The sequence below is a fragment of the Cervus elaphus genome, chromosome 18, assembly GCF_910594005.1.
Source record: "Cervus elaphus chromosome 18, mCerEla1.1, whole genome shotgun sequence".
In the NCBI taxonomy this organism is placed as follows: Eukaryota; Metazoa; Chordata; class Mammalia; order Artiodactyla; family Cervidae; genus Cervus; species Cervus elaphus.
In genome coordinates, this window is record NC_057832.1 from 100,622,524 (window position 1) to 100,646,480 (window position 23,957).

The 23,957-nt window shown below is 47.4% G+C and overlaps 1 protein-coding gene across 2 annotated transcripts in view; it reads right to left on the reverse strand.

Moving 5' to 3' along the window:
* COPG2 (COPI coat complex subunit gamma 2) overlaps window positions 1-23,957 on the reverse strand; it is a 268,489-nt gene that overhangs the window by 167,340 nt on the left and 77,192 nt on the right. For both annotated transcript variants that reach the window (XM_043872663.1, XM_043872662.1), the window contains exons 15-20: window positions 22,557-22,632; window positions 21,624-21,727; window positions 21,005-21,130; window positions 20,189-20,251; window positions 19,385-19,524; window positions 17,008-17,179 (exon numbers count right to left, since the gene is read on the reverse strand). In XM_043872663.1, the coding sequence (XP_043728598.1) occupies window positions 17,008-17,179; window positions 19,385-19,524; window positions 20,189-20,251; window positions 21,005-21,130; window positions 21,624-21,727; window positions 22,557-22,632 (681 nt within the window). The remainder of the gene's footprint in view (window positions 1-17,007; window positions 17,180-19,384; window positions 19,525-20,188; window positions 20,252-21,004; window positions 21,131-21,623; window positions 21,728-22,556; window positions 22,633-23,957) is intronic.

Sequence of the window (23,957 nt, forward strand, 5' to 3'; positions counted from 1 at the left end):
TAGGTTGAGGACTGGGAAGACCAGTGAGTCCACCTAGAAAGAACAAAGGAGTCTCTGCAGAAAGGGAGGAAGGGAAAGGGCTGCTTGGTGGAAACACAGAGAGACAGGAAGACTGGGGGGAACATGAGGACAACAGGGGCAAGGTTCTCCAGGGGGACAGTTTCACGGTTCTGAAAATGAGGAGTGGTAACCTGGGTTAATGGACAGTGGCAGGCACCAAGAAGGACAGGTTTATACCAAAGATATTCTCCCAATGCTTGAGAATCATAAAGGTTATATAAGGGTGTGTGAAAGGAATAGTGTTTAATGCAGACTGGGGTTTGGGGAAAGTCAGTGAGTTCATAAAGAAGGGAATGAGCTGGTTCTAAGAGGACAGTGCCAGGCCAGTGTTGGGATCTTTGAGGAACTGACGGGAGCTGATGGGAGGCCCGTGGCGGGCAAGGGAAGAGTGCAGCCCAGGGAGGCAGGCTGGCCTTCCACAGCAGTGATTCTTCCCCGGGGTGGGGGGGGGGTGGTGGTGGTTTTCACCCACGGGGGGGCTGGGGCATGGCCCCCAAGGGAGGCCTATCAGAACATCTGAGGGTGAGCAGTGCTCTGCTCCAAACAAAAACAAACCCAAAAACATCCAAAAAGAAAACACAAAAACATTCCTCAGAGATGCTGCTGATAGGCTGGCCTTGGGGGTCATGCATCCTCGGGTGAGAATCACTGGGGGGAAGGCAGGTGGAGAGCGGGGCAGAGGGTTGAAGGGTGGGTGGGGCAGAGGGAGGCATCAGAGTCCAGACTGTCAGACGAGGAGGAAGAAAACCCAGGACCAGGCAGACAGCGAGCAAATGGATGTAGCCAACAAAGGACTTGAGAGGGGGTGGGTTAGGTTTCACCTTCTGTGGTGGCGAGTGCGGCACCATGGCTGTGTTCTGGGAGCTCAGGAAGCCTGAGCAGCAGGGCTGAGAATTGGAGTGGCAAGCAGAAGGACGCTGGGTTGTCTGTCTCTGAGCAGAGAGCTCCGGGTGAGACGACCACATGAAGAAAGTGCAGACGGGCTATGGGACACACCATGGACAGCGTCTGGGGGAGAGATGACTGGAAGGCGGGGAGAGGAGGACGGCAGGAGGGCAGACAGCAGGACCACGGCTCTGTGCAGGTCTGGATGGAGTGTGGAGGTGTCAGGGGCGGCTGGCAGATGCAGGGGGAAGAAGGTGAGAAGAAGCTGGGAGTGTGGTGGTGAAAGGACAAGCAGGAGAATCAGAGGCCAAGACGCCCCAAGAGCTGTGGAAGAGGAGTGCTTGCCGAGGGCCTGGATGGGAACATGCAAGTTTATGGGGAGCGATTTTCCAAGGTCCTGGAGGAGAAACACAGTGTCGGTCCACATGGCTGAAAAACGGGATGGTGGGCAGAGCCTGTCGATTCAGGTGTGTCTGCCACAAAGAGGGTGGAAATGGGATGAGCAGTGGGTGAGGATCAAGAAAGTAGCACAGAGCAGAGGAGATGATGGAATCCAGTCTGAAGGCTCACAGTGTAGCTGAAAGAATCTCACATGTTAGGCAGGACAGGTTTGTGTCTTCTTTTCTTCCTATGTTGCAGTAGGGAATCGAAGCAGGAGAGACCTTGAAACCAGGAGGCTGGGTGGGCAGTCTGGGGGAGGTGGAGAGTATGGAGAGGGAAGAGGGTCCAGCGGGCCAGGAGAGCGAGGGACTGCATGTGACGGCGCCCGGCAGCCAGGGCAGAAGAGACTTGTTGAGAGGAACACGAATGCAGTGCACCAAGAGATGGATGACAAAGGGCTAGAAGGAGAGATGTGAAGAATCTAGGAACTGTGCTCCTGGAAGTGGGCCAAGGGCATGAGGAAGCTTGTGCAGAAGGAAGAGCGCCATGAGGGCCAAGCAAGTGAGGAAGTCAGGAGAGATGGATGAGACCAGAGTGGGTAAGATGGTAGAGGTAGTGGTGGTTTGAAAATATGAAGACAGCCCTGTCTATGTAGCACATGGTGAGATGATGAAAGGTCAGAGGATGCCTAGAAGCAATGACTTTCTCCAAAATGGTAACCCCAAAAGTAGCATGTTTTGCTGTGAATTCGCTGGGGACCAAGAAGCTGGCATTCGGGGAGCGTAAGGGCAGGTCAGAAAAGAAGCTGAGGGAAAGATTAGGGAATGTGTCGCAAGACTGGCAGCTGGGAGAGGGAGTAGGATGAGATGTTGAAGAGGAAGCAGAGGGGCTCTTGAAGACAACAGCAGGAGAAAAAGTGGGTGAGGGGCCGAGCCAGTTCAGTGGCAACCAGCCTGGAAAGAGACACATTGGAGTCTCGGGCAGCTGTGGAAGGTATCTTTAGGATACGAGTTGGGTCGGGGGAATCGATGGAAAAAGAAAGGAACAGGTGGCAGTGAAGAGGGGAAAGAATGTCATGAACTTGCTGGGGCTCCGAGCAGGTAAAGGGGATGCTGTGAGAAGAGCAGGGCAGCCTGAAGGACTCCTAGTTCGGCGCTGTGACAGATCTCATGGGGCAGGAGGCTTTTATGTGGTAATGATGCCAGACAGCAGGAGCAGAGCAGAGCTGAGATACCATCACCAGGGCCTGTGAAGACCTAAGGCCCTCAGAGCAAAGCGCAAAGGGCCACAATTGACAGAGGACAGGGCAGGGCTGTGCCATCAGATAGACACTGGCAGAGAACCTCAGGGACACTGGCAAGGACCAGGTGGAACCCAGTATGTGGGTAGCAAACTTGTTCAGTAATGGCATGGGGATGGGTGGGAACTAAGGTGGCACCAACATTTGCCGTCCATCACCGAGTTGGTGTCCCTGCTATCCCATGGCTGTTGAAGAGTGGACATTAGCAAGTGGCAGAGAGACTGCACAGAGAATCAGGGGAAAGCAGGGATTGACGTGGGCAGGAAAGGGCCACGAGAGGAGAGAGCAGTGGGTGGGATGCTTGAGGAGTGAGGGACTCCTGTTTGGGTGGTTGGAGCCGAACAGCAGAGCAGGCAAGGCCGAACGGGATGGGAAGCAATTGGAGGGTCATAAGATCTGTACATGGGTGCTGTGAGGGAATGGTGGCCTACAGGGAATGAGGGGGGTCTGAACCTGTCATCAGGGAGAGCAAGGCAATGGGCAGGGATGCACCCTGGTTCCAGTGGAGGAGCGATGAAGCAATGGAGGCAGGGGAGGGACAGATGGGGAAGTAGGGGCCTGGTGTAAAGTCCTATGGGCAATGGCCTGAATAAAAGGGAGGAAAGAGGAGGCAGAGTGCAAGACTGAGGTAAAGGGAGCCTAAAGGGAAACGGTGGCTGGGGCCAGTGGAAGGACCAGACCAGTGACAGTCCATGATTTAGGGAGAAGAATGAGGCATAGAGGGGAAGGAAAGAGCTAGGAGAGAAGGTCACAAGAGGGAGCACCCTCTGTGGAGGACGGATGACCCACTGCAACTTGATGGGCATCAGGAACGTTGAGATGAGACCATGGCCCTTAGAGAAGGGCCAGAGAGGGAAACGGAAGGGATGGCTCACACGAGGAACAGTCACAGGAGGGAATGTACACGTGGCAGTCTCAGTGCACCACCAAAGGAGGGGCACCTGCCAGCGACAGATGGGAGGTACATAAGGAGGATGGAGAGGGGAGAGAGGAGGAAGGAGACAGGCAGGTTATCACCAAGAGGGACAATGAGAAGAGGGAGGTGGCATGTAAGAATCCAGATAGATGTCAGAGGTGCCATCTGGAAGGAAGTTCACAGCATCGGGGTCAGCCAGTGGGGACAGAGCCATGGAAGAGGACAGGAAAGGGAGGGGTGGCTAGCAGTGGGAGGGGAGCAGTGGCTACTCTTACAGCCTCAAATGTTGTAACAAGGGTGGAACTTTTCGGCCAGGCTCTTTATTACGGATCCAGCTGGGACACGGTGGGAGCTGGGGGGATGAGATTTGGATTGTGGGTAGAAGTTGACTGGGTCAGACAGGAGAGCAGGGATGAGATCAGTGGGGGTGGGAGGAGGGGGTGGGAGTCAGGACACATGAGCCAAGTTCCAGGTACTGGGAATGTCATCTACTTTAACTGAGCTTGTGGGCTGATCACAAGTCCAGTGTTAGGGGTGATGCCTACATTAAGAAGAGGGAGGGTAAGAATGCTGAGTCCACCCAGAGAGGACAAAGGAGAGTTGCTGCAGGAAAGGTGGGAGGGAAGCACCTGGCGGGCAGGAAAGACAGATGGACAAGATAACCATAAGGGCAGGGCTTCACAGATCTGAAATGAGGAGGGATGAACTGTTGAAAGGGACAAATGACAAGCACTGAGAAAGAGGAGAAGTGGACCAAAGATACTGTCACAGTCTTGAGGAGTCATGAAATGTGGGCGGCAGGAGGGGTGTGTGGGGTTTGGCATGAAGAGATGGGACAGCCCAGTGTAGGAGAGCGTGTGGGGGAGAGGTGACTGCCCGAGGTGGAGGAGGAGTGCAGGACGGCAGGACCAGGGCTCTGTGCGGGTCCACACGGACTGTGGAGGTGTTGGGAGAGGGGCGGGCAGATGTGGGGGCAGGAGGGTGTGAAGAAGGTCAGAGGGCTGTGATGAAAGGAAAAGGAGAGAAATCAGAGGCCGAGGGTCCTTGAGAGCTGTGTCAGGAGAGGGTGCGACGAGGGTGTGGATGGAAACGTGGAAGCGACGATGAGGGGTCGTGGGGCCCGCAAGGTGAGCTCAGCCAGGCTGTTGAGCGTGGGTTGGTGGGTGGAGCGTGTGGATTCGGCACAGTGTGACACAGTGTGAGTGAGGCAGAGACGACAGAACTGGGCTGAGCAGCGGAGAGGGGACAGAGAAGGTAGCACAGAGCAGAGGAGACACAGTCCAGCGGAAAGGGTGCAGTGGAGGCTGAGAGAAGGTCACATGTTCAGGGAGGACTGCTACATTGCTCTGTGTGCAGTAACTGCAAGTCAGCAGAGACCTGGAAACGGGGCCCAGGAGAAAGGAGGTTTGGTGAGTCGTCTCCAGCTGGTGGGAGAGTGTGGCAGAGGAGAGAGGGTCTGACAGAGCAGAGTGAGGAAGGTGAGGCAATGGCACCCAACAGGAGAGGCTTGTTGAGAGGGTCAGGGAACACACTGTGCCCAGAGGGATGGCAGAGAACTAGGAGAGAGTGGGTGTGGAGAACCTGGCCCCCAAAGTGGGCCAAGGGCATGAGGAAGCCCCTGCAGGAGATAGAGCACAGCGCAGGTCAGGCGAGTGAGGAACTGGGGGAGCTGGGATGAGGCCAGTGGAGGATGAGCTGCTAGAGGCAGTGACCCAGTGGAGAAGGGTGAGCAGGTGAGCCCCTGGGTCTGAGGGAGGCATCAGAGTCCAGACTGTCAGACATGGAGGAAAAGGACCCAGGACCAGGCAGACAGTGAGCAAATGGATGTAGCTGACGAGGCACCTGAATGACGGGGGGTGGGTTGCAACTGCTCTTAATGGTTCAAGAGTGAACTGAATTGCCAGCTTGGTGGTCCCAGAGCTGAGGATGCTTGAGATACAAAGCCCAGAGATGCAAGTGGAGACAGAAAGGATGACGGGTTGTATGTACGTGGGCAGAGAGCACCAGAGGGGACGTCCACACTGATGGAAAGGCCAGAGGGGGTGGCAGAGGTCAGTGCAGGAGAGTGTCTGGGGGAGAGGTGACTGCTAGGAAGGAGGAGGAGGAGGGCGGATACCAGGGCCAGGGCTCAGTGCAGAGGGAGGTTGGGGTTAGAAGGTGTGGCAGCCTGGGAGGAGGCTAAAGATAACAGTAGTGTGGTGAAGGGATGAAGGTAGAGTCAGGAAGGGTTCCCCACGAATGTGTCAGAAGAGTATGAGACAATCTGAATGGAACATGAAAGGTTACATGGCGGGGGTGAGCTGGGAGGACAGGGTGCCTGGGTTCACAGGACAGGAGCTTTGCAGGGTGGGGCATGTGGACAGGACAGTGCGTCTCAGTGTGACTGAGGCAGAGATAACTGAACGGGGTTGAGCAGCGGATGGGCAACCGAGAAGGGAGCACACAGCAGAAGAGACACCCGAGTTCAGCTGGAAGGGTCACAGAGAGTAGCTGAAAGTGTTGCTGTGTGTGCCCTAGAGAAGCAAGCCAGGAGAGACCTAGAGACCGGGCCCAGGTCAGGTGAGCTGCCTCGGACAACTGAGAGTGGGTCGTGGTGGAGAGGGGGTCCGAGGGGAGGAGGGGCAGGTGCTGGACCCTTGCAGCTAAGGATTGAGAAGTTACGTGAGAAGATCAGGGAATCCACCACCTCAGGAGAGGGATTACAAAGAACCTGAACGAGTGGGCATGGAGAAGCAGATATTCTACCTCCAAAAGTGGGGCAAAGGTATAACCGATTCCATGCAGGAAAAAGAGCAGTGTTGGTACGACCAGCAGGGAACCTGGGAGAGGTGTGAGGAGATGATGGAAGGTCAGAGAGGAGCCCAGAGAGGCAGGTCTGTCTCCACAGTGGTGGCACACATGGCACCAGAGGGCCCACGAGGGCAGGTCCAGAAGTGAGTGGACGTCAAGGAAAGACCACTGGCCCTGTGGCATGCTGGCGGGACGTGAGAGAGACAGGAAGACTCTTGAAGATAAGAGAGAAAGAAAAGGCAGAGGCGGGGCCAAGTAATGTTCCGTCCACACTCAGTGTGGGGAAGGGGATAGTGGAGTCTGGCCGCGGCCGTGAGCCTTGGTCCCTGAAACCACGAGGGGCGTCAAGGGGAGAAAAGGGACAGAAGAGGGGAGAAAAGCTCATGAGGGTGCCAGGGGCTCGGAGACAGTAAAGGGGCCAGCGTGGACAAGGGGAAGGCCATGTGAGCAGCTGCTAGTCTGGGGATGTTGGCAGATCTTGGGGATAAGGTGACTGGAAATGTGTGGCATTGAGTGGAGACAGTAGGAGCAGAGCTGGGAACCCAGGGCCCGGGTTTAAACACTTGGGGCCCTCAGGAGCAAAGAGGGGAAGGGACCCAGTGACAGGGAGGGAACTGAGGAAACAGGGCAGTGTTGCACAGCGAGAGGGCCTCTACACAGAGCCCTGGCAAGAATTCTGAGGGCCTGCAGTGTGGACACATGTGGGTGAGTCCAGTGTGGGGGGAGCAGATGTGCTTAGAAATGGTGGAGGAGGGAGCAGGAACCAAGGTGGAGGTGACACGTCACAACCATTGCTGAATTCATGCATCTGCTTATGGGGGAGGGAGGGCAATGGAAAGGGTGGGAGTCTAATGCAGTGGAGAGAGTCCACCCAGAGAAGTTGGAAGAGAGGAGGCACCATCAAAACCTGTGGAGTGTCAGAGATCTAGTCTGAGAAGATAACATGGGCAGCAAAGGGGCACAGAGGGGGAAGGCAAGGGGTGGGTGATGGGGGTTAGGAGGTCAGGAGCTCTTGTCTGGGAGGCTGAGAGCTGATGGACAACAGAGGGAACAAGGCAGAACAGGATGGAGAGTGGGGGGGCGCGGGCGGTCACAGAAATCTGCACACAGGTGGGGTGAATGGAATGTCACCAGGAGGGAAAGAGGGCCAGGGGGACCTGGACTATTTCAAGGGGGAATGTGAGGTCAAGCACAGCTGGCAGGGGTGTAGCATGGGTGCTGATGGAGAAGAAATGGAAGCAGTGGCGGCCAGGGAAGGAAGAAGAGGAGGGAGCGGCAGCTTGGGGTAAAGAACTGTGGCCAATGGCTTGACTAAGAGGGAAGAGAGGAGAAGAAGGAAGTTGAGACAGGAAAAGGGAGCCTAAAGACCATGGCCTGGTCTGGGTGAGGACCCAAGGCTCCCAGGAGCAGCTGGAGACAGGGGCCATGACGACTGGTGACGTGGGCAGCGCTGCACAGGGAGAGACGAGAGAGCCTGCACAGAAACACCGCAGGCCTCGGGGGCTCGAGGGTGGACTGAAGTGGATGGGGTCCAGTGTGGGTAGCAAATAGAATTGGCAGAGGAGTGGCCGGGAATTAAAGTGGTATCAACAGTGCTTCTGTCATTTACAAGGGACCTCTAAAGGGTGGAGGCCTAGAATGTGGCAGAGAGACTCCACACACGGAGCCAGGGGAAAAGCAGGGACCTTCAAACCATAGGTCTAGTCAGAGAAGAAACCGGGGGAGGCACAGAGGCACAGCAAGAGAGAGCGGAGGGCAGGATGGTGGAGCCTGGGGTTGGGGGCTCAGATCAGGAGGCTGGATGTGGGGAACAGAGGGGCAGGCAGAATGGGATGGAGAACCAGAAGAGTCTTAAAGCACAGCTGAGAGGGAAAGAGGGCAGAGGGGAGATCTGGATCATGTCATCAGGGAGTGGGAGGGCAAGGCAATGGTGCAGGGCAGGGGTGCATTGCAGGGTCCGAAGGAGGAGAGGTAGGAGCAGTGGAGGAGAAGGAGGGAGGAGGTGGGAAGGTAGGGGCCTGGTGTCAGTCCTGTGAGCAGTGGCTGGATGAAAAGGGAAGTGAGACGAGAAGAGCCAGTGCCAGGCTAAGGAAAAGGGAGCCTAAAGGGAAACCGTGGCCCGAGCTACGGAAGGACTGAACCAGAGACAGTGGGTGGTTCTGGAGAGAAGGGGGCAGGGCAGGGGATGGAAGGAGTGTGAGCTGGGAGAGCAGGTCCCAGGACGGAGCACCCCCTATGGAGAAGGGATGACCCAGGGCAGTGATGAGAGGCATCAGGGAGGATGGAGAGGAGATGATGGGCCTAGAGGAGAGGCTGACGCTCTCCCTAGGCCAGGGAGGGGAAGGGGAGGAGTGGATCACGTGAGGAAAAGTCACAGGAAGGAACGTCCACACGGGTCGTGAGGTGGCAGGACAGGAGGGTCACCTGGCAGAGACAGACCAGGCGATGGGAGGCACCCGGGGAGGATGGAGAGCAGAGGGCAGGGGCAGGGACACAGGCTGGACAGCAGCAGGGGGAAGGAGAAGGGGGAGGTAGCAGAGAGGCATTCTGGCAGACAGGCCACCCAGAAGGACTTAAGAGTTACGGGGCTAGCCAGTGTGGGCTGAGGCTTGTGAAGGGAGGCATGGAAAGAAAGGGGTGGCTAGTGGTGGGTGGGAGCAGTGGCTGCTGCTGCGCCTGGAATGTCGTGGCTAGGGGAGAACTTTCAGCCAGGCTCTTCAGTACTATGGATCCGATCTGCTGGGGATGGGGTCGGGGGACAGGGTGGGAGGTGGCTATCAGGAGTGGGTAGGGAATGGGTTTGGGTTGGGGTTCAGGCCGGTTTGACAGAGCTGAACATGGGAGGGGGATGTCTGGGATCAAGATGCGGGGGTGGGGGGGTTATGAGACAACTTCAGATACTGGAACATCATGTGCTTTAACTGAGCTTCTGGAGTGATGACACGCCCAGTGTTGGGGTGATGACTACAGGTTGAGGACTGGGAGGACCAGGGAGTCCACACAGAGAGGACAAAGGGGAGTCACTGCAGGGAGGGAGGAAGGGAAAGGTCTGCTCAGTGGAAACACAGAGGGACAGGAAGACTGGGCGGGGGTGGGTAAGGCTCCCCAGGGGGACAGCGTCACAGGGCTGAAATGAAGAATGGTAATCTGGGGTAATGGACAAAGTGCCAAGAGGACAGGTCTGCACCAAAGATATTGTTCCAAAGCCCGAGAGTCATAAAGGGTGAGGGGTGGGGAGAGGAGTGTTGGCAGGGGGTGTGGTTTAACAAGAGAGTGCTCTAATGCAGACTGGGGTTTGGGGCACCTCAGGTGTCCGTGAGCTAACAGGGAAGGGAATGAGGTGGTTCCAGGAGGACAGTGCCCGGCCAGTGTCAGGGGAGCAGTGCTGGGATCTTTGAGGACCTGGGCCACTGGCAGCTGATGGGAGGCCCGAGGTGGGCAAGGGAAGAGTGCAGCCCAGGGAGGCAGGCTGGCCTTCCACAGCAGTGATTCTTTCCCGGGGTGGGGGGGGGTGGTTTTCACCCGCGGGGGGGCTGGGGCATGGCCCCCAAGGGAGGCCTATCAGAACATCTGAGGGTGAGCAGTGCTCTGCTCCAAAGAAAAACAAACCCAAAAACACCCAAAAAGAAAACACAAAAACAATCCTCAGAGATGCTGCTGATAGGCTGGCCTTGGGGGTCATGCATCCTCGGGTGAGAATCACTGGGGTGAAGGCAGGTGGAGAGCGGGGTAGAGAGGTGACCAGTGAGCAGATGATACCCCAAGTCAGGCAGAGGGAGGTATCCGAATCCGGACTGTCAGACTTGGAGGAAAAGGACCCAGGACCAGGCAGACAGCGAATAAATGAATGTAGCCAACAAGGCACCTGAATGATGGGGGGGTGGGGGGCAGGATGTGGGGGTGGTTACTATCAATCAGTTGGGAGCAGATTGCAAGCATGGTGTCCCCGAGTTTGAGGTTTAAAACTCTTTAGTAGGTTCAAGGTAGATGGAAGTGATGACTGAAAGGAAGGAGCATTGTGTGTATTTGTACAGAAAACACCAGAGGGCATGTCCACATCGTGGAAGGGGCAGAGCTGGGGGAGAGGTCAGTGCAGAATAGCGTCTGGGGGAGAGATGGCTGCTAGGAGGGAGGAGGGCAGGAGGGCAGACAGCAGGATGGACCAGGGCGGACAGCAAGTTGTGTGTATTTGTGCAGAGAACACCAGAGAGGATGTCCACCTGATGGAAGTGGCAGAGGGCGTGGGAGAGGTCAGAGCGTCTGGGAGAGGTGACTGCTCGGAGGGATGAGGAGGAGGAGGGTGTCTAGACCAGTCTGTGCAGGTCTGGACGGAGTGTGGAGGTATCAGGAAGGGGGCTGGCAGGTGTGGGGGCAAGAGGGTGAGAAGAAGGTGAGAATGCTGTGGTGAAAAGAAAAGTAGGAGAATCAAAGGCCGAGGCTCCCCAAGACCTGATCAGAGGAGCGTGAGACAAGGGTGTGGATGGAGACATGAGAGGTTACACGGAGGGGCGACATCGGGTCATGGGGCCCAGGAGGTGAGCTCAGCCTGGTACATGAGGGTGGGTGGAAGGTAGTGTGTGTGGATTCAGCATATTGTATCACAGTGCTGAAGCAGAGAGGACTGAACTGGGTTGAGTAGAAGGCGAGGATCAAGAAGGATGCACAGGACAGAGAAAAATGAATTGGAAGGTTAAGACAGTAGCCTCTTTAAAGAATGTCACATGACTAAGGTTGGACAGTTTCTTTTGCATTTGTGCAGTAGAGAAGGAAGTCAGGAGAGATGATGAAATCAGGCCCCAGGCGTAGGAGGCATCAGGTGAGCATTCTGAAACAGGTGGTAGAGGAGAGGAGGTCTAATGGGTAGGAAGAGTGAGGAAGGTGAGGCGATGGCACCTGTTACCTAGGGTGGGAGAGGGTAGGTGAGAGGGTCAGGAACACAGTGCACCAAGTGTGACAGCAAGTGGCCAAAGGATGGAGCTGGATGTCCATCCAGGAGCTCTGCCCCCACGAGCGGGCCAAGGCAGTGAGGAAGCCCACACAGGAGGCAGAGGACAACATGGTTGAGGCCATGGTGGAACATGGGAGAAGTGGATGAGGCAGAGGAGGTTGAGCTGGTAGAGGTAGTGGGCTGTAGAAAGTGTTTGAAACAAGTCTGTCAGTGCAGAGCGTGACTAGATGAAATGATAGAAGGTCAGACAGAAGCCTGAGGGACCTGAAAAGACAGGTACTTAGGGATGAATGGGGACAGCATACAGAGTCACTACAGTATGATGCAGACCAAGAGCTGGCTACAGGGGAGCATGAGAGAGGCTCAACGAGAGACCAGATATCAAGGAAAAGCCCACTGCCCCTGTGGGCAGGTGGTCGGGGAAGTAGGATGGCATGCTGAGGACAAAGCAGAAGGGCTGGAACACAAGAGTGGAGAAAAGTCAAGAGGATGCCGGAGCAAGGTTCACTCGGATTCAGCGTGCAAAGAGAGAGACTTTGGATTCTGGAGTGGCTGTGAAGGTGGTGGGCCAGTGTTGAGATGGGTGAGGAGAGCCAATGGGAAAAGAAAGAGACAGGCAGCATGGAGGGCAGGAGGACCTAATGGCTGTGTAAGGGGTCAGGGTAGTTAAAGGGGGCTCCACAGAAAAGGGGAAGACAGCTTCAAGAGCTCCCAATCTGGGATACCAGCAGATCTCATGGGCAGGATGGGTACCGTATGTGGTATGGAGGTCAGACGGTAGGTGCAGACTAGTGACTATAAGAAAGCATAGGTGCCATCTGTTATAACCACGAGCAAGCACTGTTTTATGGGAAGAGAGACAATGCAGAATGTTTATGGAGGGAGAGGCTACAACATGGTCAAGTACAAAGCAAAGGTGCAATCAACTGGATTTTTAAAGAACTGTGTTTAGCACTGGGAAAATATACCTCCTACATATACTTGATAAAGTGTTCATATGTTTGTTTTCTAATGACAGTGAGTGAAGGAAAAATGGAAAGAAGTGGTTAAAGTGGGAACTTAGTTGACAATATACATATAAATCATTCTTCCAATTATTAAGGAGCATTATAACAGTTATGATGCAGAGTGCTACCTGTTCAACTTGATCACAATTAATGAAGTAAGGAAAAATGGGAGAAAACATAAAAAGAAATTGTCACAGGGAAATCCGTGGCTGCCTGAAAATCTATCAGATAATTATGTCAGAGTAGGTGGATTCAAGAGAATCAATGGTCATATAGAGAGAAAGTCAAAAAACAAAATCTGAAGGGAGAGCATAAGCAGCAGTCCCTGTAACATCAGTACTGCGGACATCCAAAGATGATAATGCATGCCAGAGGATGGGATTGTTTTGAATATTAAAGAGTAGGGTTACATTTTCACATACTGAAGGCACTGAAAGGCCAGACTGTGAACCAAACCTGAGGGGTACCAACAAGCAGAGGTTTTTACTAAGGCTACAAGAGAGGGAAGAGGAAATGAGTGGATATCCCATGGGTACACTGCATTCTGGAGAGATGTTATCATTCAAGAAAGGCAGCAATAAAGATGACAGCTATCAATGATGATGGTGAACATGAAGTGTAGGATAGGAAGAAAGGTTCAAAGTCAGCACAGAGGAAATGTTAAAAAGTTCAGTGTTTGAGGAAAGGGAAATTGGTTATGAGATGAATGAACAAGTGAATAAGTGTCTCAGACTTGATCCTGGCCGATCTCTTTTAACAGGTCAAATTTGGAGGAATATGGACTCTCTAGCTAGACTGATACAAATTCTAGTGATAAAGGGAACAGATATATGGTGGCTAAATAGTAATGTTCAACTTATCCTGCCTGCTTTTTTAGTGTTTGAACAAAGATTGCAGATTATGTGCTTAGCTTGGAAGAATGCAAGGTTTCACCTAAGGATCAGTAATATAAATCCCAGTGAGTGGTTGGAGGTGAGTCAGAGTTAAAATTTATCTCAGTTTTTTTTTTTTTTACTTCATTGAAATTGTGGATTTAATTCGGAATGTCAGGAGTTAATGTGATCAATACTGAACAGCAAATAATGGAACAGAAACAGCAGCTTCAGAGAAGAGTTTGGAGTCCATCAGAATCCTAGGGTAGCTCCAGTTAATATAAAGGTTTAAGGAGGTGTAGGTAGAAAGTCTAGAACTACAGTATGAATGTTGGTATGCATCGTATGAAAGAGTTGTGAATTGTTAAGTGGGAGGCAGCCACTTTCATTTTCCCTAATGAAAAAGAGGTTCAGATATGTACTGTTAAATGTGACCTTGGTATGGATATTTTCTGTTGAGGGCTATTTAAATTTGTTTAGATGGTTTGAGGTAAGAAATATGATTCTATAATAACTGAGAGTTCAATAATTAAAGCAATATAGGGATTAGAATGGTTCTGAGTAAGTAATAAAACAAAAGGGTATGGTCATTACAGAGGTTCCAAGCAGGGGAAAAATTTACAGAATGTTGCATGTATGTGTTGTTACTGGTGTAATAAACCTGCAGAGGAAAGAAAGTTGCTGTGTGAGAAAGGACACTAAGAAAGTATGCTGGCTTGTAGGCTTTTCTGACAGTTTTTAAGTAAAGGGTAGTTGCTGGAGAACAGAAGATCAGTTGGACTAATTGAGACTTAAGATGTTGGTTACTCTTTTTACAATTTTCCCAAGATTTCAAGGAAGAAGTTATGGTAATACTTGATGTTGAGTTTATATTTTTTCAGCTGGCATAGATTTTTTGTACACTTTTACAGTAAGGAGAAATGGGAAGGTTTTAAGGATAAAGAAAAGGTAAGAACAACTGACAATAATTTTCTGAGGAAACTGGTGGGTCTCTATCTTTTGAACTGTGAACAGCTTGATTTTTAAAGAGTTAGGTAAAGGGAGAAAGTGGATAGTTTCAGAATACCTTCTACCTATTAAGTATTTACTATGTGTCTGGCACCATGCTCATCACTTTACTTAATTTCATTTTATCCTTACAACAATCCTAAAAGGTATACAGAGATCAAAACATTTGCCTATGATTAAGCACTCAGTGAGTAGCAAAGTCAGAATTCAAATCCTAATTTATCTGTCTCCAAAACCTATTTTCCTTCCTATTCTGTATAGTTTTCAGGTTGAAGGAAGGAAATCACAATCTATAGAATTTCTTTTTTTTTTCCTGTAACTATATGGAAAATATCTTTTCTGAGATGAGACAAGCAGAGGTGACGTATAGATCTTTATGTCATTGGTTAAGATTCAGAATATCTACAACAGGAAAATGCTGAAAGGAAGGAATAGGGAAAAAAGACTTTTATTACCACCTGTGCCCTGGTATTTCTCTTCTGTTCATTGCACAGCAAAGACTTTGGATTGGCCATAGGCTTAAAATTTCATAATTTCTAACAAAGACTAAAGAATAGAAAGGAGTTTTTTTTCCTAAGCAGGTAAATGATGGGTAAAATCATTGGTAAAATTAGTAAGTCAACCTACTAATTTTTTTAAACTTTCCAAATTTTAAAAGTCCGAATGTTGAGACTAAATTTCATTTCTTTTATCCAAGATATAATCACAAGAGTTTATAACTGAGTTTGAACACCAATCAGCAAACACTGTTGAATTTAGAAAATTCTCCAAATGCCAGATTTTTATAAACAAAATACTCACAACCAAAAAAAAAAAAAAAAACACCCCACTAACAACCATCAACCAAAAGAGTCCATAGCCAGCAGACCAAAAGCTGAAACCTCTGGGCTAATTTGTAAGATGTATGTTTTAAAAAGAAATTAACTCCTTAGTAAGGAGGGATAAAACCTCCCTATGCTTTCTGTCTTGGTAGAAATGTTTTCTGTTGTTGTTGTTGTTGTTTTCTCCTATACTGTATATAACTTATGTAATTTCAACATTGTTGTTTTATGTATTTTTGATATTGTAAAACTGTATTTATTGTATTCTGTTAGAACCACTCCCTGGGATGTGAGGCACCTGAGTTATCAGTTATCCAAGTGAACCTGGGGAAATGGGAGGAGCTAGTATTCTCAACTGGGAAGAGCTTGATTCTTCAATGAGTTTAGCATTTTGGTTCCCTCTAAAATTAAGTGGCGAAGTAATGTCATTCCTTAAAAATACAGAAAGTTTGTGGGAAGTAAAAATGGGGTTAGAATTTTGAAATATGAAGAGGTGGCTACTTTAGAAAAAGAACAGAGTATCCCAGGATGATGGCAAAAGTCACAGGGCTACATTAAGACTGGGCCCAGATATTGGTTTAGAATAAGGTTAAATGAAACTAGCTACATAAGAGTATAGCCAGCTTAATTACTGGCTTGTGGACATTAGATAATCTAACTAGAGGGAAACAGACCAGGAAAGAAAATGAAGTTAAAAGGGAATGGAATAAGAGAAACCTCATAAAAAGGGGTAAAGGAGATAATTAAAGGTTAAAGTTGGATGGCCTAATGTTCAAAGGAGAAATAGTGGAGGCCAGATAGAAAGTGCCTTCCTACCCAGGGGGTTATGGATCCAGGGTGGCTGCAACTGCAGGTCCACCCAGGGCCAGAGGGAACAACCTGGGGTTCAGACCCAGCAATGGTGCCAACTTGAATCTACCTCGTGCTAGAGTTGAGTAGCCTGGTCTATCATCCAACAGCCAGCTAAGATTGGGCAGGCGCTCCCGGAACCAATATCGAAAAAGGGAGTTGGGAGAGGGGCTAAAGGAAGACAGGTTAAGCCCCAAATGTAACTGAATGATGACCAGGGATAACTATTTACTAGTACTTTTACGATTTCTTGTAACTCTGTAACTTTCCCAATATTTGTTAGCTATATGTTTTTTCCTGTATTAGTAGTAAAAATTGTTTTTTCCTGTACTAGTAATAAAAACTGTTCAAAATTTAAGTACAATGTGTGTGTTGTGTGCTTATTTCGGTACAAACTGGGTAACAGTTGTGAATATACTCTGCAGCAAACATGGGAAGAAAAGGACTCAGGTGGGAAAACGGAGAAAAGAAATCAAATACAATACTTGACATTCACAGGGGGTAGGTCATAAGGTCTTAGAATCCCAAATTTGTAACTACTGTTGACACTAGCAGTTGGCTCTCCTTCCCACGTGTGCCGCACCACTCCCCCCGCCCCCTCCAACCAAGCTCCCAATCCAATCCCCAAGAGTGCACACAGGTCAAGTAGATCACAAAGCCTTTCTCAAATGTGGATACACAAATGTTGGTTAAACTAGTCACTAGGCTGAGACATACTCTCAGACACTTGCCTTGTGTTATAGGACCCTTAAAAACAATATATTTTACAATGCCATGGGTCTACTAACTAAAAAGTCCTTAGGCTGCTCTAAAGAAACATCAGGGAAAAGCAGGCCATGATCCTTCATAGGGGACATCAGGTATATGCACCCTCACTAGTGGTGATACTGTTTGAACAGAAAGTGTGAGTTCTGTTTTGGGCTACCACTGTATACATTCAGTTTCTCTTTTAAAATTAAATGTCCAGCATATTTTACTCAGAAACTTGGTTATAAAATTAGCATTTCTATAGCAGTAACTAACTTTATAAATTTACAATTCATTATCACTACATTTATGAATCCCAGAAAAGAAACAAATTCTTTGGACCCCAAATATCTGTCCAGATACTTCAGAGTTCAAGTGGTAATGCACTCTTAACCACATCTCTTGCACCCTGTGTATCAGTACCTGCTACAGAGTCATCTTCGGGTAAGCGAACGAGAGTATAGCACACTCCTGGCTGGTTGTAAGGCAGGCTGGGGGCTGGGACACAACACAGCACTTCATGGGCCTCTGACGGCTCCACCCGCACTGTCACTTTCTCCAGTAGCTGGTCATTGAGAGTATTGGTACAATCAAACTGAAAAGTCATCAAACAGGAAAGTTACGAAAAAGAACTGTTTTCAAATAAATGGTTTCTTCCTCCCCATAACCCACGACTCAGTTCTGGAATCCATTAAACTTTCTCTCTCTAAACACTACACATGTCTCCCCCTAAGATATTTATGAGACAACAAGGATAAGCTTATTCTTGAAGTCTTTCTTGTTCATATTATTCACCAGTCTTTTCCTCTTTCCTGAGATTTGAGTTCTACCAAACAAGATGGTAGAAGTCTGACAGCTGGCTGAGAATTAACTTGAAATCCAAGTTTTTGGAACAACACACTTAATTTACCCTGATATTAAGTGACGATCATTTTTTCACAGGTTATACTTTATGCTGTCCAACTTTTTCAGACATTTCAGTTTTATGTTCTTTTAAGTTTAAATCATCAAAAGTATCACATCACACAAAGGCGTCTCTCTAGCTATGGAGTTAGGAATGAAAACCAGAAAAATGCTGCCAAGTTGCTTCTCTATAAAAGGAACCAGAATCATAAACTAAAGGAGTTCAGTCAGTTCAGTTCAGTCGCTCAGTCGTGTCCGATTCTTTGCGAGCCATGAACTGCAGCACGCCAGGCCTCCCTGTCCATCACCAACTCCCGGAGTCCACCCAAACTCGTCCATTGAGTCGGTGATGCCATCCAACCATCTCATCCTCTGTCGTCCCCTTATCCTCCTGCCCTCAATCTTTCCCAGCATCAAGGTCTTTTTCAAATGAGTCAGTTCTTTGCATTAGGTGGCCAAAGTATTGGAGTTTCAGCTTCAACATCAGTCCTTCCAATGAACACTCAGGACTGATCTCCTTTAGGATGGACTGGCTGGATCTCCGTGCAGTCCAAGGGACTCTCAAGAGTCTTCTCCAACACCACAGTTCAAAAGCATCAATTCTTCAGCACTCAGCTTTCTTCACAGTCCAACTCACATCTATACATGACTACCGGAAAAAACATAGCCTTGACTAGACAGACCTTTGTTGGCAAAGTAATGTCTCTGCTTTTTAAAAATGCTGTCTAGGTTGGTCATAACTTTCCTTCCAAGGAGCAAGCGTCTTTTAATTTCATGGCTGCAGTGATTTAATGAAATTAACTTACATTAAATTTAATTTCACCATCTGCAGTGATTTTGGAGCCCCCCAAAATAAAGTCTCTCACTGTTTCCCCATCTCTTTGCCATGAAGTGATGGGACCGGATGCCATGATCTTAAGTTTCCTGAATGCTGAGCTTTAAGCCAACTTTTTCACTCTCCTCTTTCACTTTCATCAAGAGGCTCTTTAGTTCTTCTTCACTTTCTGCCATAAGGGTGATGTCATCTGCATATAGGAGGTTATTGATATTTTTCCTGGCAATCTTGATTCCAGCTTGTGCTTCATCCAGCCCAGCGTTTCTCATGATGTACTCTGCGTATAAGTTAAATAAGCAGGGTGACCATATACAGCCTTGACGTACTCCTTTTCCTATTTGGAACCAGTCCATTGTTCCATGTCCAGTTCTAACTGTTGCTTCCTGACCTGCATACAGGTTTCTCAAGAGGCAGATCAGGTGGTCTGGTATTCCCATCTCTTTCAGAATTTTCCATAGTTTATTGTGATCCACACAGTCAAAGGCTTTGGCATAGTTAATAAAGCAGAAGCAGATGTTTTTCTGGAACTTTCTTGCTTTTTTGATGATCCAGCAGATGTTGGCAATTTGATCTCTGGTTCCTCTGCCTTTTCTAAAACCAGCTTGAACATCTGGAAGTTCACACTTCACATATTGCTGAAGCCTGGCTTGGAGAATTTGACCATTACTTTGCTAGCGTGTGAGATGAGTGCAATTGTGCAGTAGTTTGAGCATTCTTTGGCATTCATTGCCTTTCTTAGGGACTGGAATGAAAACTGACCTTTTCCAGTCCTGTGGCCACTGCCGAGTTTTCCACATTTGCTGGCATATTGAGTCATCATCTTTTAGGATTTGAAATAGCTCAACTGGAATTCCATCACCTTCATTAGCTTTGTTGGTAGTGATGCTTCCTAAGGCCCACTTGACTTCGCATTCCAGGATGTCTGGCTCTAGGTGAGTGATCACACCATCGTGATTAACTGGGTCGTGAAGATCTTTTTTGTACAGTTCTTCTGTGTATTCTAAACTAAAGGAGAATTAATACTAAATCCCTTATCAGAGCCAGTTATGACACGTCTCTCACCTGGAACACAATGTGATTGGTAAACATGTGCTTGACACAACGAACAAAATATTCTGTCTCTGCTTCTGTAAGTTGAACAGGCTCAGAAGACTTGAACAAGGGTCCTAGATTCATAAACTCAGGAATGGCAGCCAGTTGCTCTATCAAGAAAAAAGGAAAGAAGAGAAGGAAGAAAAAGAAGACAGGAGAAGATATTACTCTGGGTAGCGAAAATGTTTTAAGAACACTCAATTAATAATATGTCCCCAAGCTTTAGTGAAGTAATCTTTTAAATAAGAGTTTATACAGTTAATTGGGCTTCCCTGGTGGCTCAGCTGCTAAAGAATCTGCCTGCAACTTGGGAGACCTGGGTTCAGTCCCTGGGTTGGGAAGATCCCCTGAAGAAGGGAAAGACTATCCACTCCAGTATCCTGGCCTGGAACATACCATGGACTGTATAGTCCAGGGGGTCACAAAGAGTCAGACACAACTGAGTGACTCTCACTTCACTTCACAGTTAATTACTAAGAGCAGGAAAAAAAAAAAAAAAAAGAAACTTAATTCCTAATTTCATAGAATTTGAGTCCCGTTAACCAAGATACAGAGTAAGAACAACATTCTGAGTAAGCTGACAACTGGAAATTGCCAAGTCCCACAGATTCCAATAGTCCTAACAATAGGAAGCTATGACAATAAATCATATTCAGTCATATAAAGATTTCCCATAATGAGAACTAATCAAATTAAATAAAAAGTGGTGGCCTTCATTATAGTTACAATGCCTAGGGAGCTGGGCTACTTCCTCTACACAGCAAATTATCATACCTTGGAAAATGTCTTGCCTGGAAGGTGCCAGCTTCTCGGGCTTAGTAGACAGCAGTGTGATTTCTACAGAGACAGGGATGAGCAGTTAAGTGAGCTTTCCCTCCCACTATGTCAAGTCAAACATGCATACAGGAGATGAGGACAAAAACTTCCAGCAGATATATAAGGGGCTATTGCTAAATCATACTAGGAGGTTCTTTATCACCCTTTTTGGAGGGATACTCAAAGTGTATTTAGTGAACATACTTCATGAAATAAATAAAGCAAGTTCTAAAAATACAGAATTTGCTTTAATGGACCAGAATATTTTAAAAAATTACTCTTAAAAGGAGGAACAGTTTATAAAACAAATCTCGTTATTCAAATAGGAAAAACTACTTATGTAGTATCAACAACAAAAAACTGAAAATGTTGAGGGCATAAGATCTTTCATTTTTGGTTTGAACCACTACACACTTTGTCCATTTATTTTTTTAAGCCTTCCAAAGAAAAATGAACTAAGAAGTTAATCAAGATCAGAAAACAAAAATAGGAGGTGACAACACAACTACTGCTCTGAAACACTGACAACTTCAAAAGCTATAACACTCAGCATTAAAAAAAAAATCTTTCATTCTATGTCACACTTCATATTCTTGCTTTCATGAGAAAATAAGGAAACAATTTTAAAACCCTAACTTTAAAAATATCATTCATCTTAGTTCTATTAGATTTAGAAGGAGTGGCCATTAAAAGAAATATTAGAAAAAATATGCCAACAGTGTATTTTATTGGGGTAAAACTATACACAGTTTAAAAACAAAGTGTTCCCATTACCTGCTTTCTGTTCAAAGACAGGAGCCATAGCTAGAGGAATAGATTTCATATCAAAGGGCTTTTCTGAAGGCTCCAGCGTGTACTGGTGTAAGGCTTTTTCCATCCCTGGTACAGAGACTGTTAGACCTATGAAAGAGAAAACTCTCAGCACTAGAACTTCTTGCCAATCCTAGGATCCAGACAGGCCCAGATTTGTAATATTTATCTAAGCTTTCTAAAGAAAACTATAACCACAGATTTATAACCTAAATTATTAAAAGACTATAGGCACTTATAATTCCATCTGAGGAAGCACAGGAGCTGAGTATACATATTTGCAACAAAATGGAAGTATCTTCCAGAAAACAAAGCAACAGAGCCATGTGGAAACAAAGATAGCATAAAAAAAGGGGAAAAGGTAAACCCATCCAAGAGGGAGCTCAAAGAGAACCAGGAACAAGCAATATTCTTTGGACTTTTACATACTTTTAGGTTTCTTTAGAAATGGAAGTGCATTCAGAGACAAAAACCAAGCATTCTGCCTAGTGAAGCCAGCTCATATGCAAATCATGAGATATGCTTCCAAGACACCACTTGTAGAACAAAAGTAAATTTGTCTCCATTCTTGGCTCTCACTGACCATTGAAGATGTATGTAGCATTCAGTGCCATCTGCCTCTGCTGCAGCACATTCAGATAGAAGGTAGCTCTATCCCGTACCTCATCATCAGTATCCATCATACACCTGTCCAGGGGATACAGAATAGGCATGTCATAGCGCTCTAAAAGATATCCAGAGCTTTACCACTATGCCTAACGGACACGATCCAGGCCATCTGATACTACTGTAATACAAGAGCTCAACAACAGGCAACAGTGGCTCCTAAAATCTCCATACATCCTGGGTATTGTTCTGAATTGGTAAAGAAATGGTGTCATTATGAATCAGAAGCACTACATAAGTAGGCATTAAAATGAATAGGAAGAACACAGTAGCATAAGATAGCAGTTTGGAGTCCGTTCTTTGATCTGCAACCACATGACCCTGGTAAAGTTTTAGACTTCTACAAACTAAAAACTGGCAATATTAGACTTTCCAAGGATACTAAAAAGCATTCTAAACCCAGGCACTGATATTGCTCAGACGGCAATTTGTTTTATTTAAACCAGCCAGCTTTTGGCTTATAATTTTTCTGCTTCAATTGCAAGATGTAATCACAGAGTGTTTGCTAAAGCAAGTTTCTTCCTCATCAAATAGGGAGTCAAGGAGACCATGAAAAGCTGGTATTTTCAACTCAGCACAGTGAAGCTCTTTGAAGTTGGCCTCTGCTATACAAATTGAGGCACATGTATTTAAGTCACTTTCTCAAAATCATGCATGAGAAATTAGAAGTAAAATTTGTATGCACTTAGTACACGCAAAATTACCAAGAGTAAGGAAAACGCCATTTGCCCCTGACTTACTCCATCAGCTCTACTCTTAGGCCCTACAAGGCATTTGATATGGTATAATAAGGAATTATCTATTCAGTCACATGGCATTCTTTTTTTTTTTTTTTAATTCTTTTAGTTACCTTTGTAGGAGTACTAGGATGCTTGGGAGAAGATTTTCATTCTGAGCCCCAAATTTGGCCAAAGTACTCACAGCAGCTATAATGGAGCATAAAATGAAACAACATGAATATTGACTTCACAGAGTTAAGCAATGATTATTGAGAAAAAAATTATAGGAGTTTCCCCATGTTTGGCTGAAATAAACTCTCACTGTTTGTGAACTTCTTGTTCTTATTTCCTTGATCCATTTAAGCATAAATAGAGATAGAAAGTGGGTCCAAGAGAGCTCTGAATAAGAAAACTCTGTGCACTGAGGAAAAAGGATCATATGTATTTCTCATATGAGCTATTCTTCAGTCTGACTTCTTACAGAGGAGCCTGGTGGATTACAGTCCATGGGGTCGCAAAAGAGTGGAACACAACTTAGCGACTAAAGAACAACAAAACAAACCTCAAACAACCAGCCCCACACACAGGGGGAAAAACACCCAAAACTCTATTAAAATTCACTGTATCAACAAAGATTTATTGCTTACTTAACTTTTGTCAGGAGTTGTGCTAAGTGCTGAAGGTAAAAAGATAAAAGATGTAGCCCCTGACCTCAAGGAGTTGTAGTCTAGTGGGAAAGACAGGTATAAATAGTTACAACATAGTAAATTCATGGTAGAACCATATCCTGGATACTATATGAGCAGAAAAAGGAACTTTAAGTCAAAACTGGAGGAGAAAACAGACAAAGAGCTCACACTTACTACTTGCACTAAAGCTTGCAGAACAAGTAGTTAGTCAGAGGAAAACGCAGGAAAAGAGTATTTGCGGGAAAGAGAAGTGAAAAGTACCAAGGCCCTCAGGCCAGAGAATAAAGTGTGGAATGATTCTGGGACTGGATGCAGCTGAGTAAGGCTGAAGCACTGGACCTGCGCTGGAGAGCAGGAGGAGACAAGTGAGAGATTAGACGCAAAACAAAAATAGGTTCCAGTTTAACCTCAAAATTATTATTAACAGGAGTTAATAATACAGGATGAATCTGTGTATCTGTAGCAGGGTGTGCTACACTAAATTTGTGAGCAGATTTTGTATGCAATGTCCATTTTGGTAGCAGAGTGTGGAGAATATAGTGGATGTGGGTGAGAGTACAAGCAGTCGGACTAACTGGGCACCTGAAATGGATGGGAGCCTAACACAGCCCTCAGGAAAACTGAGAAACAAAAAGAATGAAGAAATATATATTGAGGGGACAGAACCGACAGAACTCTGCCAAAAGGTAGACGGAAGTTATAAAACAATGGATTAAGGTTCTAGTCTTGCAACTGAGTGGACAATATAGGTAAGGATTTCTGTTTGGGACAGTTTGAATTTCAAGCTGAATTTGAAGTGCTTGGGACAGCTAAACATACAAGTTCAGGAGAGAGACATGACTA